Source organism: Alligator sinensis, unplaced genomic scaffold, assembly GCF_000455745.1.
Source record: "Alligator sinensis unplaced genomic scaffold, ASM45574v1 scaffold608_2, whole genome shotgun sequence".
NCBI classification, from domain to species: Eukaryota; Metazoa; Chordata; order Crocodylia; family Alligatoridae; genus Alligator; species Alligator sinensis.
In genome coordinates, this window is record NW_005842527.1 from 271781 (window position 1) to 289520 (window position 17740).

At 43.3% G+C, this 17740-nt stretch overlaps 1 protein-coding gene across 2 annotated transcripts in view; it reads right to left on the minus strand.

Moving 5' to 3' along the window:
• The window catches only part of PLEKHG1 (pleckstrin homology and RhoGEF domain containing G1), a 215221-nt gene that overhangs the window by 149519 nt on the left and 47962 nt on the right, over positions 1-17740 (minus strand). For both annotated transcript variants that reach the window (XM_014523737.2, XM_025213424.1), the window contains exon 2: positions 15954-16024. In XM_014523737.2, coding sequence (XP_014379223.1) covers positions 15954-15999 — 46 coding nt within the window. In that variant the 5' untranslated portion in view covers positions 16000-16024. The remainder of the gene's footprint in view (positions 1-15953; positions 16025-17740) is intronic.

A 17740-nucleotide genomic window follows, 5' to 3' on the forward strand; every position in this document is an offset into this window, starting at 1 on the left:
TAATGCATTCCTTCGTCCTACATTTATGTTGGTTCATGAATCCATTTTGTGCCATGAACTTTTCCAGTATTCAACTTTATAATACATAGTACTAGAGCAGGCTTCATCAGCATTCAGTCCACAGACCAGATCTGGATCCAGCCTACAGAGCTTCTGACCCAGCTGCTGCAACTGCTTCTTCCTGCTACCTGGCCACCCAGGGTGGGTGATACAAGTTAAATCCCTACACTTTGAATGTAACAAAGTTAAAGATGCAACAGTTATTTTATACTTATATCACTACAGGAGGCAGGTATAACAGTTACACTGCAACAATTTATATCAGTACCATTTGACATCAATACAATGGTTATGTCTGTAAATACTCTTAAGATTAGAAGCAGGCTCAGCACATAAGCAAGGCAGAACCTGCTTGCCTGAAAAGAATACAGGGAGATGCCAGGGACCCAGGTTTTCCGTTTCCCATGGAAAAATGGAGAAAACCATGGAGTTCTTGGTTTTATCAGAGAAAACGTGGATTTTCTCTTTTTAGCAGAGAAACCCATGGATTTCCTCCTTTTGAAAAGAGCTCTGCAGGCTGGCTGAGTTCCAGCCTGCAAGAGCTTTTTGCAAAAAGGGTGGGAAAGTGCCAACCCTGCCCAGAGGGGCAGGGGGAGGGACAGAGCCTGTGGCTTTTAATCAGTCACAAGGCCTAGGTCAGGCTCACTTTCCTCCTGGAGCCTGTGAAGTGGTAGTGGGGCTTGCAGGGGGCTGGGGGGGTGCGGGGCAGGGCTAGGGTAGAAGCTGGCTGGGGGCTGAGGGAGCGGTCAGGCGTTAGGGAAATGCACAGAGTGCCCGGCTGGTGCCCCCACATGCGGCTTCCCTTAAGGGCTCCAAGAGCCGCTTTGGTTCCATGTACCCCCAGCCTGGCACTCTGGCTGCAAGCGGGGAGGTGTTGGGGAAATACACAGAGTGCCTGGCCGGCTCCACATCTCCCCGCTTGTGGGTGGAGTGCCAGGCTGGGGGCACATGAAACCGAAGTGGCTCTTGGACAAAAGAGTCATGCGGCGATCTCGTACTGGCTTCTCACTCCATGCTGCCCCAGTGATGCACCTCCTGCACACAGGGCTGCACTGAGGGAAGCAGCATGGGGCTCCACCACTCAAAGCAACAGCAGGTGCATGAGGCACAGCACGGCAGTGAAGAGATCCTGGCACGGCCCCACTGTCCCCAGCTGTCTTGCTTGCAGGTCTATAGCAGCCCTGTGGGAGGGAAGCAGGGCAAAAGCTCAAGCCCGCAGCCTACCTGCTGCACAGATCTGGGGGTGTAGGTCCCCCCTGCCCCATGGGAGTGCGCACGGCCACCAGGAGCCAGCCTCGCCCCTGCCCGAGTCAGCAACAGGCAGGCAGCAGTGGGGGAGTCGGCTCTGTGCTCCTGCTGCAGCTGCCTGCTGTTGTGGGCAGGGAGCTGTGGACCTGGGTCCCTGGTCCCATAGCCCTGGCAGCTGGGAGACCCCTCCAGAAAGGCAAGGGGGTAGGGGCTGGGGGGGGGCAAGAAGCACAAACAGGGCTGGGGGGGCTGTTGTGGGGCAAAGAGGGGCACCAGCAGGGCTGGGGAGGCTGTGGGGGCCTTTAATTTTAATCATTGATTTGGTTATTAGAGAATTTGCAACTTTTTAATCACAGAAAACTAGGATCCTGGAGATGATGCATCCTGAATCCCTTCTGGCTTTCTTTAACCTTACAAATCACTTTACTAATTCCCTGCTATCTGTTACCATATTAGGACTAAGTGACTGAATTTTGCTCTGAGAACTTAATTATGGTGTCATTGCATTTTGCTTTCAGAAAAACAAGCTTCTCATTTTGGACTTAAACATGTTTGGGTTGAAGGTTTGGCTTTTGAAGAATAAATTATTACAAAATTGTGTTTCATTTAAAAAACTTTCATGTTATTTTTCAATGGAATTTTCAGCCTGGATAGACAAGCTGAGCTGCAGCCAAAGATACCAAACGTGGATTTACGATCATTGTTCTCCTATTGCCTCATAAGGTCCTTCTGTAACCATTTCTATATCTCAGTTAACTAGAGCTCAGGACAAGGGGAAGAGGTATTATGATTTGATCAAACACATGCAGAGTCAGAAAGTCATTATAAACTTTTTGTTCTTTGCCAGAAATCTTCATTTCCATTTTATTCCTGAATGTTGGCAGAAATTTTTTAATTTCTAGCTGGGGGATACAGCATCAGTTTGAAGAGGGAGGACTATCATTCAAATGGGCCTTGAAGTCCATACTAGAAATGGGGTATTTTTTTCTAATTAGTTGTACCATACCTTATTGTTACACAACAGATGCCTTGGACTTCCCTATTTTATAATGTTCCTTTATTATTAATTTAATTATTATACATTATAATTCACTACGTGCATCATTTGTTCAAATAAAAGAAAATAAATGTTTCATATGTAAACGCTATACTTGGTAAAACACACCTATTTCTCTCTAATTTCTTGTGAGCTAGGAATAAATTAACTTTATCTCAGGTAGAAGTAGACACAGATACAATTTAAAAAGCCACATTAGGTTCATTGATAAAAAAGAAGGAAAAAAAATCTTCAGTTTTCCAGGCCTTGTGTTGAAACAGTTCAGGCCAGATGAGCTTTCCAGGTTTGACTGAAGAAACGCTAGCCCACAGCTGATACCAAACTCCAAATGGACACCAGCCAGCCAGAACTCCATAGAAACAATTGTATACTTAAAGGGCAAATTATTCTAGCAGTTGATATCCTATTCAGGACTTAAAATAACCTACAAATTTATGATACAACAATCCAACATGTTCTAGTACATTAGATCCATCTCTATTTTGAATGAAATACGGGGATTTTTTTTGCACATCCACATTTCACAACATCCCAAACAGCCTGCCCACAGAGTACACACTGTCCTCACTTTGCTAGATCAAAAGTGCAACAATAGCTCCTACTTCTTACTGCTCTGTCCTCTGCATTTGCTGTGCTGCAGCTGTGAAAATTTAAGAGTCCAGTTGGACAACAGTCCCTTCCAGCTGCAAGAAATAAAGCAGAGCCTCACCAGTACATCCCAAGTCAAAACAGACTTTGACAAAAGTATCTGTTAGCAAAAAGTTGAATTTGCCAAAAAAACCCAAAATTAAAAAAAATCCAGAGGCAAATTTGAAAGAAACAGGAGGAAGAAGGGAAGGTAGAGGTGGTAGTGGTAACAATGGTAGTAGTATGGTTCTTTTATCCACTAATCCAGTGGTTAAGAACACTCATCCAGGAGTGAGAGATCCTTGTTTAAAATTCCCTCCTCTGAGTAGATTTGAACCCTTAGTTTCAAAATCTGAGGACAAAGGCAACAAGCTATCATTTATTCTGAAGGTGCTCTCGGTTTGTTCGGTTGATAGTCTTCTACTTTGAACACATAGTTCAATGTTCACTGAAGCAGGGAGCATTCTACATCCCAAATGGACATCCCAGTCACTGGGCTAAGAAGTCATTTCCTCCTTCTTAGTCTCCATTTCAGTGATTATTTTGAAGAAAGTAGAAGGGTGCTAGCAGAAAGGACTAAAGCACCAGTTTTCATTTGACTCTTTGTTTCCCTGGGAATACAGGTAGACACAGAATAGGGTCATGGGAATAGTCATGGGAAATAATAGGATGACAACATGTGGATACTACCCAAGCACTAGTAAGAAATCCAGGCTCCAGACTGTCATCTTTGCACCAAACCCAGCAGTGAATTTTTCTGAAGCTGACAGCACATGCCTTTTTTTCTGGAGATCATTTTACTTTAGTTAATGAAGAGTGAAAGGTTGGAGAAAGCAAAGGCAGAAACTAGGAATGTATGCAGATTAGCATCTCATGCAGGAATGGAGCATCAAAAAATGGTGAATCAACTAGTGTCCCCCAAGAAATCAGATTTGCTTCTGCTTTTCTCTCCACTGCACAGCTGCTACTATCATGTGAAACTTTATGCATCATCAAGATTTAAGAAGGGTTATCAGGCCCCTTGTCCCATGCGTTCTCCTAGAGGGGGTAGCATATACATTTCAGGACTTCTGCCATGGTAATTGCTCTGTATTCTCTTAAAAAATGCATCCTGCTGTGCAGAAGGCAACATTTACTAATCTTAACAAGCCAATCAGTATTGGGATGACTGCTCTGGAGGAATCAACAATATGAACCATGAGGAAAAGAGGCCAATATTGGGCAAGATGATCCAGAATTTATTAAGTGAACTGACCTCCCACAGTTACATTTTCTGTGGGATGTTATTTTCAGTGGATGCAAGCCCTCTGCCTCCGAGGAGGTAGTGAACTGTTTGTAGACTTGTAATCTAGAATTACAATGCATTGTTTGCAACTTGTCTATTGTGGACAAAGTATAATAACTTTACTGTAGAAAAATAAAAATAAATAAATCACAGATTCTCTTGTTAAGTGCTTTCTATCTACTACTACTTCTTATACAGTCAAACTTGAGAAACCTTTTACACATATAAGGCATGGATACACATTAGCCTATCTAACGATAGTGCCTCTAGCTCTTCCGTGACATAAATGTTGCTGTATTTGCTTTATAAGTTTATTTGTTGATTTTGAAGGGCTCGACAGAGCAGGCAACAGTGGAGCAAATAATCTGTCTAGTCACTGAACACCTCAAGTCAAGTTCTAGCAAGGCAATTACAGGAAGCTCCATTTTACAACCTGTTTCTATATGGTGCACAACTTACCTAACAGAAATTTATATTGAAATTACAGCACCTAGCTGTGAAACTTCAAAAAGTCATTTACTATCTTACTGCCACATTGTGTATGTATGGTGGGGAGAGAGCTGACCAAGGAGACTTAACTTGATTATTTGGTGAAATAACTTGATCATTTCACCAAATAATATACCATATTTACTCAAATCCAAGATGAGTTCATCTGTCCATCTCTCCCCCTCCTCCCAACCTCCTCCCAGCCAGCATGGGGGCAGAAAGCCTGGTCTTGGATTCAAGTACCAAACTGGGATAGGCAGCAGTTCAGCTCTGGCTTTGATCCTGAATGGCTCATTTGGCAGGGGAGAGGGCATGTGGCAGTAGAAGCACTGGGGGAGACCAAAGGGTCAGGGAGCAACCCGCAGGGCCTGGGGGAAGCAGGGAGTTGGCGGGGACAGGCACAGGAACAGAGGGGGTGGTTGGGGTCTGGCTCCTTGCTCCCTGCCACTGCTTTCCTCACGACAGCAGTGGGGTGGGAGGGTTGGGGGGACAACACAGATTTAAGATAACTTTCCACTAATAAGATATTATACATGGAAAATTATAACAAATTTCTATTTTTTCATGTATGGAATTTAATTACTGGGGTTCACCTTAAATTCAAAAAGTTGTCCTGGATTCAGGTAAATATGGTAAATCTTATTCTAAACAAACTGTTTCAAGACTTACTTTGAAAAATGCAGCAGAAAAAACTGGCAATATATTTTATTGCTCTTATGATTCACACATAAATAATATCAGAATAATATTTTAACAAGGAAAAATTAAATACTCAACATTAATTCTGATTTGGAAGGCATTCTTTTCTAGGAGTCAGCAACATATGTGAGCCATATTCTGGGGCTGCCACTGCTGCTTCTCTCTACTGCCCAGCTGCTCACTGTGGGCAACCAGGGTCATGAAGGGGAGAGGCCAGGAGAAGCAACAGTAACCTGGTTGGAAACAGTAGCCTGGTTGGAAACACTGGAAGTTCTTTGCATCCAACCTAAAACCATCCTCTGACAGTTTAAGGCCATTGCTCCTTGTTCTCCCCTGGGGCACCCTAGTGAACAGTTTTACTCCCAGCTCCTGATATTCACCCCTTACATTCTTATAGACGGCCACCAAACCCCCCTCAGTCTTCTCTTTCTCAGGCTGAACAGTTCCAGATCCCTTAGTCTTTCCTCATAATGATTGTTCTCCGGGCCCTTAATCATTCTTCTGGCCCTTCTCTGGACCCTTTCAAGATTCTCCATGTCTCCTTTGGATACAGTACTCCAGCTGGGATCTTACCAGTGCTGACTAGAGAGGAAGTATGATTTCCTTAGCCCCACGCACAATGCATAGGCTAATGCATCCCAGTATGCTATCAGCTCTGTTGACTACAGTGTTGCACTGGAGGCCCATGTTCATCCTATGATCAATCATTACCCCAAGGCCCCTTTCAGCCATCGTGCTGGCCAAGACATCTCCTTCTAGCCTATATTCATGTTGCTAGTTACTTCTCCCCAGATGAAGAACTCTGCATTTATCCCTATTGAACTGCATCCAGTTCTGCTCCTCCCAGCTTTCCACCTTGTCCAGGCCCACTTGGATCCGTATCCTATCCCCTAGCATGACCACTTTTCCCCGTAACTTAATATCATCTGCAAACTTAGTATCACCTGCAAACTTGGCCAGCGTGCTTTCTACATCCTCTTTTAAATTGTTGATAAAGATGTTGAACAGCGCAGGGCCAGGAACACCACTGGCCACCTCCTGCCAAAATGATACAGCCCTGTCCACTAGGTTCGACTCCTTAGCCAGTTCCCAATCCACCTGACCCTGGACTCTGCCAGCCCACAATCCCCCAGGTTTTGATTTTTTTTTTTTATAAGAGCATCATGGAAGACCATACTGAAGGCCTTTTTAAAATCCAAGTATACAACATCAACCATATCTGCCACATCCAAGCGGTTTGTTACTTGATCATAGAAGGAGCCAAGGTTGGTCAGACACAACCTGACCACAAGAAACCAAGTTCGCTATCCTTCAGCATCATGCCTTCTGCCAGTCTCTCACAAATGGACTTCTTGATAATTTTTTCCAAAATTTTACCAGGTATCGAGGTCAAACTGACTGGCCTATAGTTCCTGGATCCTCCCTCCTCCCCTCCTTAAAGATCTGCACCACACTGTCCCATTTTCAGTTTTCCGGGACCTCTCCCAAGTACCACAAGTCTTCAAATACCTTCACCAATGGTCCTGCAATGACTCCATCCAATTCCCTCAGCACTCTTGGGTGTAGTCATAGTTTCATAGTTTCAGGGTCGGAAGGGACCTAATAGATCTTCTAGCCCGACCCCCCGCCAGGGCGGGAGAACAACCCAAAAAAAACCAAAAAACCCAAAAAAAACCCCCTCCCCCTAAAAACAAAAACGGGACTCAAATGAGCCCAGCCAGGTAAGTATCCAGCCTCTTCTTAAAGATCCCCAGGGTAGGGGCCAGCACCACCTCCCTTGGAAGTTGGTTCCAGCTCCTAGCCGCCCTAACTGTGAAGTAGTTTTTTCGGATGTCCAATCTGTACCTCCTCTCCATCAACTTGTGCCCATTACTCCTTGTTATGCCAGCGGGGGCTAGGGGAAACAGCGTCTCCCCCAAACCCTTCTGGTTCCCCCTAGTGAGTTTATAGACGGTCACCAGGTCCCCCCTCAGCCTTCTCTTGTGGAGGCTGAATAGGTTCAAGTCCCGCAGTCTCTCACTGTAGGGTCTGCCCTGTTGTCCCCGGATCATGCGGGTGGCCCTCCTCTGGACCCTCTCCATGTTGTCCACATCCCTCCTGAAATGGGGCGCACAGAACTGGACACAATACTCCAGCTGCGGCCTGACCAGCGTCGCATAGAGGGGGAGGATCACCTCCCTGGCTCTACTCGAGATGCACCTGTGGATGCACGACAAGGTCCGGTTAGCCCTGCCAACCATGACCTCGCATTGTCGGCCCATGTTCATCTTGGAGTCAATAATGACACCAAGATCCCTTTCCGCCTCCGTGCTCTCAAGTAGGGAGCTCCCCATCGTATAAGTGTGCTGCTGGTTCCTACTACCCAAGTGCAGCACCCTGCACTTGTCCGTATTGAAACGCATCCTGTTCCTGTCTGCCCACCCCTGTAACCTATCCAGATCCTTCTGCAATCTCTCTCTCCCTGCTAGCGTGCTCACCTCCCCCCAAATTTTGGTGTCATCAGCGAATTTAAACAGGTTGCTCTCCACCCCAACATCAAGATCGCTGATGAAGAAATTGAACAGCGCAGGCCCCAGGACCGAGCCCTGGGGGACTCCACTACCCACCTCCCCCCAAGTCGAATATGATCCATCCACCACCACCCTCTGAGTGCGACCCTTCAGCCAATCTGCAATCCATCTGACCGTGTAGGCATCTATGCCACAGTCGCCTAGTTTATTAATTAGGATGGGGTGAGAGACGGTGTCAAAGGCCTTGCTGAAGTCCAGAAAGACTACATCCACCGCGACACCTGCATCCATGGCCTTTGTGACCTGATCATAAAAGGCAATCAGGTTGGTCTGACATGATCTCCCCCTAATAAATCCATGCTGATTGCCCCTGAGCATCATCTCGGATGCCGGCCCATCACAAATGTGCTCCTTGATGATCTTCTCAAAGAGCTTCCCCAGGATTGAGGTAAGACTGACGGGCCTATAATTGCCCGGGTCCTCCCTTTTCCCTTTTTTGAAGATGGGGACCACATTAGCTACCTTCCAATCGTCTGGCACCTGGCCCAAGCACCACGATCGCTCGTAGAGCCGTGCCAGGGGCCCTGCAATAACCCCAGCCAGCTCCCTCAGCACCCTGGGGTGGAGAGCATCCGGACCCGCTGACTTGAACGCGTCCAGCCCCTCCAGAAGCTCTCTAACCCGGTCCTCCCCAACCTGAGGTCTGAAGGCGATCCCCTCGCGTCCGGCTTCTATCACAGCCCTAACCCTAACCCTAACCCTAACCCTAACCCTAACCCTAACCCTAACCCTAACCCTAACCCTAACCCTAACCCTAACCCTAACCCTAACCCTAACCCTAACCCTAACCCTAACCCTAACCCTAACCCTAACCCTAACCCTAACCCTAACCCTAACCCTAACCCTAACCCTAACCCTAACCCTAACCCTAACCCTAACCCTAACCCTAACCCTAACCCTAACCCTAACCCTAACCCTAACCCTAACCCTAACCCTAACCCTAACCCTAACCCTAACCCTAACCCTAACCCTAACCCTAACCCTAACCCTAACCCTAACCCTAACCCTAACCCTAACCCTAACCCTAACCCTAACCCTAACCCTAACCCTAACCCTAACCCTAACCCTAACCCTAACCCTAACCCTAACCCTAACCCTAACCCTAACCCTAACCCTAACCCTAACCCTAACCCTAACCCTAACCCTAACCCTAACCCTAACCCTAACCCTAACCCTAGTCCATCTGGTCCTGCCAACTTGAAGACATTCAGCTGGTCCAAATAATCTCTCACCCATACGACACTGACCATTGGCTGGCAATTCCCGCTCCCCCACTCCGCATCCATCCAGTATCCAACCAGGTGGGTGACCACTATTTGTATGCAGGAACACTGATACAAAGTATTCATTAAAGAGTTTAGCCTTTTCCCAACTGTCTGTTATAAGTTGTCCCATCCCATTCTGCAAAGGCCCCACATTTCCCTTGGTCTTCCTCCTGCTCCCTATATACCTGAAGAAGGACTTTTTATTGTCCTTGATTTCAGTTGCCAACCTGATCTTGGTCACCACCCTTGCCTTCCTTATCCTCTCCCTACAAACATGAGCTATAGTTGTGTATGCCTCCTTGGGAACTACCCCTTGTTTCCACTGTCTGTAAGCCTCCTTTTTCTTTTGTAAGCACTCCTTGACTCCTCTGGTAAGCCAAGAGGGCTTCCTGGCCCCTATACCACCTTTCCTATATATAGGAATGGACCTTTTCTGCACTCTGAGGATCACTCCTTTGAGGAATGACCACCCTTCCTGAACTCCCTTTCCCGTAGGGTCTCTCTCACTATTTTCCTAAGCTCACTGAAGTCAGCCTTACTGAAGTCACGCACCTCTGCCCTACTGATTGACTTCCCTGCCCTACAACAGATAGTGAATTCTATCATCTCATGATCACTATCTTCCAGATTACCCTCAATCCTCAGATCTCCCACCAGGCCATTCCCTTTGACTAGAACCAAATTCAACTGCTTTATCAGAACACCAGAAAACCACGTTAAGATCAGTGCTGAAAGCAGAAATGGAAAGGAGGTGTGGGAAGACATAGACTTCTAAGAGGCAGGACATAGGGGAGTATGTAGGACAGCACAGAAAGAATAGAGCTTAAAAACTGATGGGGCAGGGAAAATAACATGTTTTCTAGAAGCAAAAAGTTGATGGACATGTGCCAGAGGAGGTTATTCTGGCTCCATGACAGTTGCTTAGGAAAGTCATGGGATGAACATTTGAGAAGTCTGGAATCCAGTATACTCACTTTGGAGCTGAATCTCATACATGTAATTATTTCAAGTATTTTTGTGGGGGGAGAGGTTGTTTGTTTGGATCTTATGAATTTGCATTATTAAAAATGTAAGACTCTGGAAATGCATCCTAGTTTTGTATCTGTTTTCATCAACTTGGGAAACTTGATTTTAAACAACAGTAATAATAAAATGAACAGAAAGAGAGAGTAGTTAATATGGCTGCTTTGAAAACACACAATTTAGGATTAAAAAAATTAAGTATCCAAAGACAGCACCCTGAGCCCAGGGAAATCTAAACAATTACAATAAGGGTTACTCTGGTAGCAACACAACCCTTCTAATTTTAGCTTTTGTTTTATAACCTCCACCAAAGTATATTGTGTGGCTAGCTGACTGGACACACCAAGTCATTGTACCAGAACCCATAAAAGGACATATGCAAGACAAAGCACTGCTCAGGAAGATTAACCTACTCACTATAAAGTCCATTATTTTTTCTCATATTTAATGCATGCATCCTTTCTCACTGTTTCAAATCAAAGGGCACTTTTGCACATGCTCCAGGAGTGGAGAGGGAGGTGGCACTTTAATCAGACCAGTTGTCTGAGAACCACTTTAATTCAAGTGCTGCAGCATCTCGTGAATCAGCATCCCTGTGCTTCAAAATGGTGGTGGAGGCACTTGAACTCAAGCTTTAGTTCAAGTGCCTCCACCACCATGTTGAAGTGCGGAGACACTGATACACAAGACGCAGGAGGCTGGTGGAGTGTGGTAATCACCACACTCCAACAGACTCGATTAATCAATGGTGCTCCAACGCACTGTAATTACAGTGCGTCGGAGCAGCTTCTGTGTTCTGTGTTCTTGTACAGGCACCCTTCAAAATTCACTTCTGCATTCTATTACTATTCACCGATTTAAATATCTGTCATAAACACTTACATAAACAACAGAGATACAGTGAAAAGACACCATTAGGAACACAAAGCATTCATCCCACTGCACAACCACATTTTCATCAGACTTCATTAATATTAGGTTATTTTGAGTCCAATGCGTATCAGTAACCAAAATGACTGAACCTTGCAGTCTGGAGTGAGTCATGTTCTCTAATCTCTCACTTCTTCTCGCAGTCTTTCATTTTTCTCATGGGGATTAAAAGTTGACCCCCAACACTCTCCTTTATGAAAATACCCTTGAGATGCTCAGGACTCCAAAATACCTTAAAATGGATAACATTATCAGGTGCTCACCACCACTCACAACAAAGGTCCACCACAGTATCGGTTCTCAAAAACAGGAATTGCTTGTTTGAAGATTTGTGTTGTGGTATCAGTATGGCAACTGTAACAGATATTCTATGTTACCAAACTGCAATAAGCTGAAGGTATAGACAAATGTACATTTTAGCTGCTTAAAGCGGAGAGGGGAGCTGCTGTTACATCTGCATAAACTTGTAGTAATCAATACAAGTAAGCTAAATGGCTGTAATTTTAACCTTGAATGAAACAGTTAAAGTTGGAGTAGTTTTACACAACTATAGAATCATGCAGACTTAACATTTGCATCATAACAGCCTATACTTTGATGCTGATACAATTGTTCTCTCTATTTATACTCTAAATTGGGGGTGTCAAACATACTGCCCGTGGGCTCAATCTGGCCTGAGGAGGTGGGTCATCCAGCCCACAAGGCTTCTTGGAGGCTGGACCACCCACCTCCACATCTTGTATTTGGCACATATACAAGCTATCCACATAGCTTGCTGAAGCCTCTGTACCAGTAGTATCAAATCTTACTGTTTTAGAGCAGGTCTGGAATACAGGGCATTAATGTCACTCTCCTCCCCCACCCTTTAACCACCAATGAAATCAGGGGTTTTAGTCACCTTTGGCAACTAAAATCATTAGCAGCATAGGGACGAGCAACAGCAGTGATGAACTGATGGGTTCCAGAGCTGTGCTGAAAATCTGGAAGCTGCTGGGATTACCACCACCACTGCCGCTGCTCATGGTCTGAATGTAGCCCATAGGGCCTAATGAGTTTGTCACCTGTGCCCTAAATCTTCATTCTCCTCAATTTAATGTGCAACATATATTGTCAGACATCTGCATAAGGTTCTGTAAAACTGATTATTAGTTCCCAACTCTTTCATGGAAGTTTTTGGGTTCTTTTCAATTTATGGGTTGACAGCATTTATGGTGAAATGCCACAGGGTTGTCAATAACTAAAGAGCCTCTGTCACCAAAGCTATGTTGGTAGAATCCCTTGATGTAGGTTCAGGGTGTGCCAACAAACTGAGTTTTTCTTCCAGTGTAGCTACACTATGTCCCCAGACAACACAAAACTAACCCAACAAAAGCCTTCAGTTGTCATAACTGTATCACAGCAGAGGCTTCACCAACACAGATATCAGCTAAAGCAATGTTTCCCAACCAGTGCGCCACAACACAATGGTGTGCTGTCAGAAATGAATAGATGTGCCATACCAATGAGCTACAATGAGCTCATACGTATGAGGATGGGGAATACTACCTTAACAGGTGTGCCACAGAAATTTTATATTAACGTAAGTGTGCCTTGGACTGGAAAAGGTTGGAGAACAATAAGCTAAAGGATGTGATTTTGCCCCCCACCCCTTTCTCTCCGCCCTCCCCTTGCAACATACACACACTCCTAGTCAACATAGCTATCCCCAGTAAAAGTATTCAGTATAGATAGGACCAAAGGCAACTGACATGTCAGTAACACTAAAACCAACAAAATTATTTATAAGCTCCTGAAGCAATGGCTTGCTTAAAAGAAAAAAACAACTTTCTTAAAACAAAAGAGTTTAATAGTTTAAAAATAAAGACTACAGCAGTGCACAGTGTTTTCACTCTGCAAAAATGTATTTAACCTAACGTAGAATTATGGAAAACTAGAAAATATCAACTCTAAACCTTATTTTCATTTAGACTGAGTTATAACTAGTGCATAGTGTCTGCAACAGTGTAATGCTGGCACTATGCTGGACAAGAAGGAAAAAAAGATGTAGCTCCTGCAAAGAGAAAATTAACATGTATAGCCTTGGTGGGAAAAACAGATTCCTTTTTCAACTTTCACCTCTTCAGTACCCCTGCCACTCCCTGCTGGCCCCTGTATGAGCCACAGGAACAAAGGAAAAAAAACAGGAAAATTTCAGGAAACAATTTTTCAAATAAATGGAAGTTCTGGCTCCACATAAGGATTCTTTGTATATTTTGCATGTTTTAATCTATTTTTCCTTACTATTACTTATATTGCTTATATTATTCCTTCACTATTACAAGCAGCAAGTAATCTAAAATTCACCAGAAACTCAAAAGGTCTTCTTCTTGATAGTCCTCAGAACCTGGCTTTATTAATGAGAAGTTTCTGAAAAGTTTCTTTACCTATGTGGCAACTATGGTCAAAAGAAATCATACTCTCTTTTACAAATGTCATCTAAAATGGGGAAAAAGGAATATGGTTTGGGGCCTCCATCTATGAAACCACCCACAAAAGTCCTTGTTTTATGGGAACTTTCAGGATCACATATTGAGCCCACCTGGTTGATCACAAACTTTCTCCTATCTGAGCTCTAATTGGCTCAGTTTTCAAAATTTATGAATCCCAGAATATGGAAGTTTTGTGTATTCAGTTAAATTCTAGTACCATCCTAATGTAGCTGCTTGAAACAAATCATGAACAAAAGGTTAATTACCTAGCAAATAAGTATTACTATAATTTACCATTCTGTAACATACTAAAATGTAAAATTAATAATTATCTGAAAATAAACTATATAATTGCTTAAATAAATATATATAGTCATAGTGCACCCTCCTAGGAAGCAAGCAGATATATCAACTCAAGGATAAAGGGTCCAATACTCAGTTGTAAATCTGCTATGTTATTGTTACATCAATAAGAATGCATCTTTCTTTAGAAAATAACTGAAATACAAATGGAAAACTGAATCAAAATCAATCATTTCAAAACCAAGGCTTTCTACTTAGTGATTTAAAGTCTTGTTGTCTTAAAATAATCCATTGTGGCTGGTTGGAGGAACAAAGAAAATGCAATTCATGGTGACAAAGTGGGAGCTGAATATAGGCCTCCTGGCTTTTCTGACAGTGTGGCATCAAGGAGATCTGTATGACCTTCCCAACCTGAGAGGGTCACTATGTTGAAAGACTCTTTTCCCTCTGGTCTGAGACTGCCTCATGATCAGTGTCATCAGAAATCCCATCCTTGAGCCAAAACAAACCTATGACCAGACCCCAACTATATCCCTTGCTTAAGTAGTAAATTAAAATGCATTCTAGAAAAAGACAATGAAGTCACATTTTTAGTGGAAAAAAGTCATCTCCAAAACTGCTTGGGGGAAAGGAAGCAGGAATAGTAGTGAATTACAGCAGTTACAACAGAGTGAAATGCAGACTTTTTTACATGGATCACACTCTGATTTTACTTATGCTACTACTGGAAAACCAAAGACATGTTTACCTAGCTTCCTTAAAGAAATATAAGGCTAAAGTACATGAGAATAACCTGCTCCAAATCACAAATTTCTTAAAGTAGTACAGTGCTTAAAAATCACATTTTTATGGCACAATGCTTATTCATAACCTAAGTATATAAAAATATGCGGCTTGTACCTAAGAGTGCAGTCATCTGGAGGGTTTGACATAAAGGTATGTTTTTATATATATATATATATGTATGTATGTATGTATGTATGTTACTGCTTTCAGAATGCCCTTGGCAAAATCTGCTGAACTACACAGTAACCAAAGCAACAGAAACTAGTAGACAGGCTCTTTGTAGTTAAGCTAAGGAAGTTTTCCCAAAGAAATCTCTCAATTATAAATTGCTTATTTTTTAATGGGTGGAGATGGAGAGCTTGGTAAATCAGCTTCAGAACAAATGGCCAGCTGTGCAACAGACTACAGGTATAAGTCAAAACCCCCACCACAAGGCTATACTGAAGTTTCTCAAGCCATGACCTCTAAAAGGCTTCTACTTCTACTCCCAAATGATTCTAAGAGAAGAACACTAAATATACAGTAGATTTGTAACAACTCATTTTCACTAGGAATCGAGTCTAAAATTTTCAAATGATAGAAACTTATCCAGATTCGCAGAATCCAGATTCTCAGAATTGATACTATTTGAAGATTCAATTAATTTCAATAAGAACCACGGATGTTCACACCTTTGAATTTTGAGATTACTTATTTAGGTGCTTGCATATAGATCTGGGAGTTGAATTTCATTCTCTCACATTGAAATATTGATCACAGAAAACAAAAATATTCTCACTGCCAACAAAATATTAAGCACTATCTTTATAAGGTTTAAAAAAAGGCAGCTCACTGAGCCTCTCTACATGTTAGCAAATATTGTTTATTTAAATTACTTCAAGCAATAAATGTTATAGGAAAGAGGCTTTTCACTAATAAGTGAAAAGTAAGCAATATTTGGACAAACATCAAAAAAATGCATAAATAGGAAGATTTTATCATAATTTTTCTGGAAGTCAAAAATGCAATGAAAACTGAGTATCAACATTTTAAAATCTTTTCCAAGTTAGATTCACCAAAGATATAACGGTTATGTCCCCCCACCATCAATATTTAGTCTGAGAAAATAAGAAAGAGGTTTCTCAACAAGAAAACAATACTAACCTTCATTCCTGGGGACAGCTTCCGGACCCCCTGTTTTATCTGGCATCTCAACAAGACCAGGTTACTGAAACCTGAGGGATATAAAGAAAGAAAAGTATTCTCAGGCACAGTCAGTACATTCCAGGTGAAAGACACCTTTCCTCCCGCAGGTTAGGGTTATAGTTTCAGCTTCAGTCACCTCCACCCCCTCAAAAAAATTGAAGAATGCCACTCATTCCAAGTGTCTTTAACAAGATAGCAGGACTTACGTGTTAAAACAGCAGTAAGGGTTTACTAACCTAGATGGATAGTACAAGGAATCTGATAGATACCTGTGATCATTTTAATAAATAAGGCATATCAGCAATTGGTCTGAAAGACTTTTTTTCCTTCAAGTTCTACATTTTTAAGTGAATTCTCAGTCAAATACCTGTCTTCCTACTATGCAATGGAGGAACTATTCATATCCACTTAACAAAATATAATAGAATTCTCTAAGTTTTAGAACATATATTATAACATCTACCAATCCTGAGTTTTTAAAACAATGTTTTTATATGAGTTATTTGTAAGACAGTATTTGTTTGTTTTAAATACTACTGGATTGTGGTTTGTGATCTCACTCTTAAATAGGACTATACATTTAGAGAGGGACAAGATTTGTTAGATTACCCTTCTCCCTAAATATGGGCAACCCTTCAAAGGCCACTGGCACACATTGATTTAATGACATGATTGGATCCAATCCATGAACCTAATAATCACATCCCTTGCCATGCCACATGTATACGGCTGGAGGCATGATTTTGGGATTGGGGATCATTTCCCAATAGTGCCATTACTACTTGCCTTTGGTTCTCCCTGCATTGGCTAGTTGAAAGCTGGATGCCTATGTGGAACCAACAATCAGCTGATTGTTGACCCAGATGGACAATCCCAGGTCCCATTAGAGACCCAGGGCCTTCCAGGAACTGGGACTGACAATCAGCTGATTGTCAGCCTCAACCCCACAGCATCCCAGGTCCAGTTCACTCAGGTCTGTCAGACCAGACAAAACCCCACTCCAGACAGCACAGGCCGAGCTGCTTGGCATTGGTTGAGGGAAGGCTTTGGCTGTCAAACTTTAAACACCATACTAGGGAGCTCTGGCTGAGCAGCGCCCCTCTCCCCCCAACCATATGTTGTCCAGATTTTCCCTTCTGTTTACAGCATGCAAAGCCCAGCTGATTTCTTTGCCATGTCTATCATGTATGCAGCATGGACAGCCCTGAACCCTTGCACAGCACCACCCTGCCCCCAGGAGCTGGGGGATGAAGTGGAAGCTGGACGAGGGAGGGGAAGCCTGGGGAACCAACCCAGCCACCACAGCAGCAAAAGCATTGAAGGGATTGGCAGCTAGGCACCAACCCATGGACTAGCCCTGCATCAATTGGTCCTCCTTCTCTTTTGTATCAGTCCATGGCTAAATTAAATCTGAAACATTTTTCAAGTCCCGCTTTTAAGCCTTTGAATGATTCAAGATTTCATAGTAGCTAGGGTCAGGAGGGACCTGAACAGATCATCTAGCCTGACCCCCTGCCATAGGCAGGAATGAATGCTGGGTTCACAAGACCCCAGACAGGTGATCATCCAACCTCCTCTTGAATTTGCCCAAGGAAAGGGCGAAGACCACTTCCCTGGGAAGTTGGTTACAGATTTCCTTATCACTAATTTGAGCAACAGTGGTATTTCACCTGGGAGACAAAGGTATAAATCTGTTTGGGACAGGACGCATGTCTTTGATCATGATTTGTGAAGCACAATGCAAT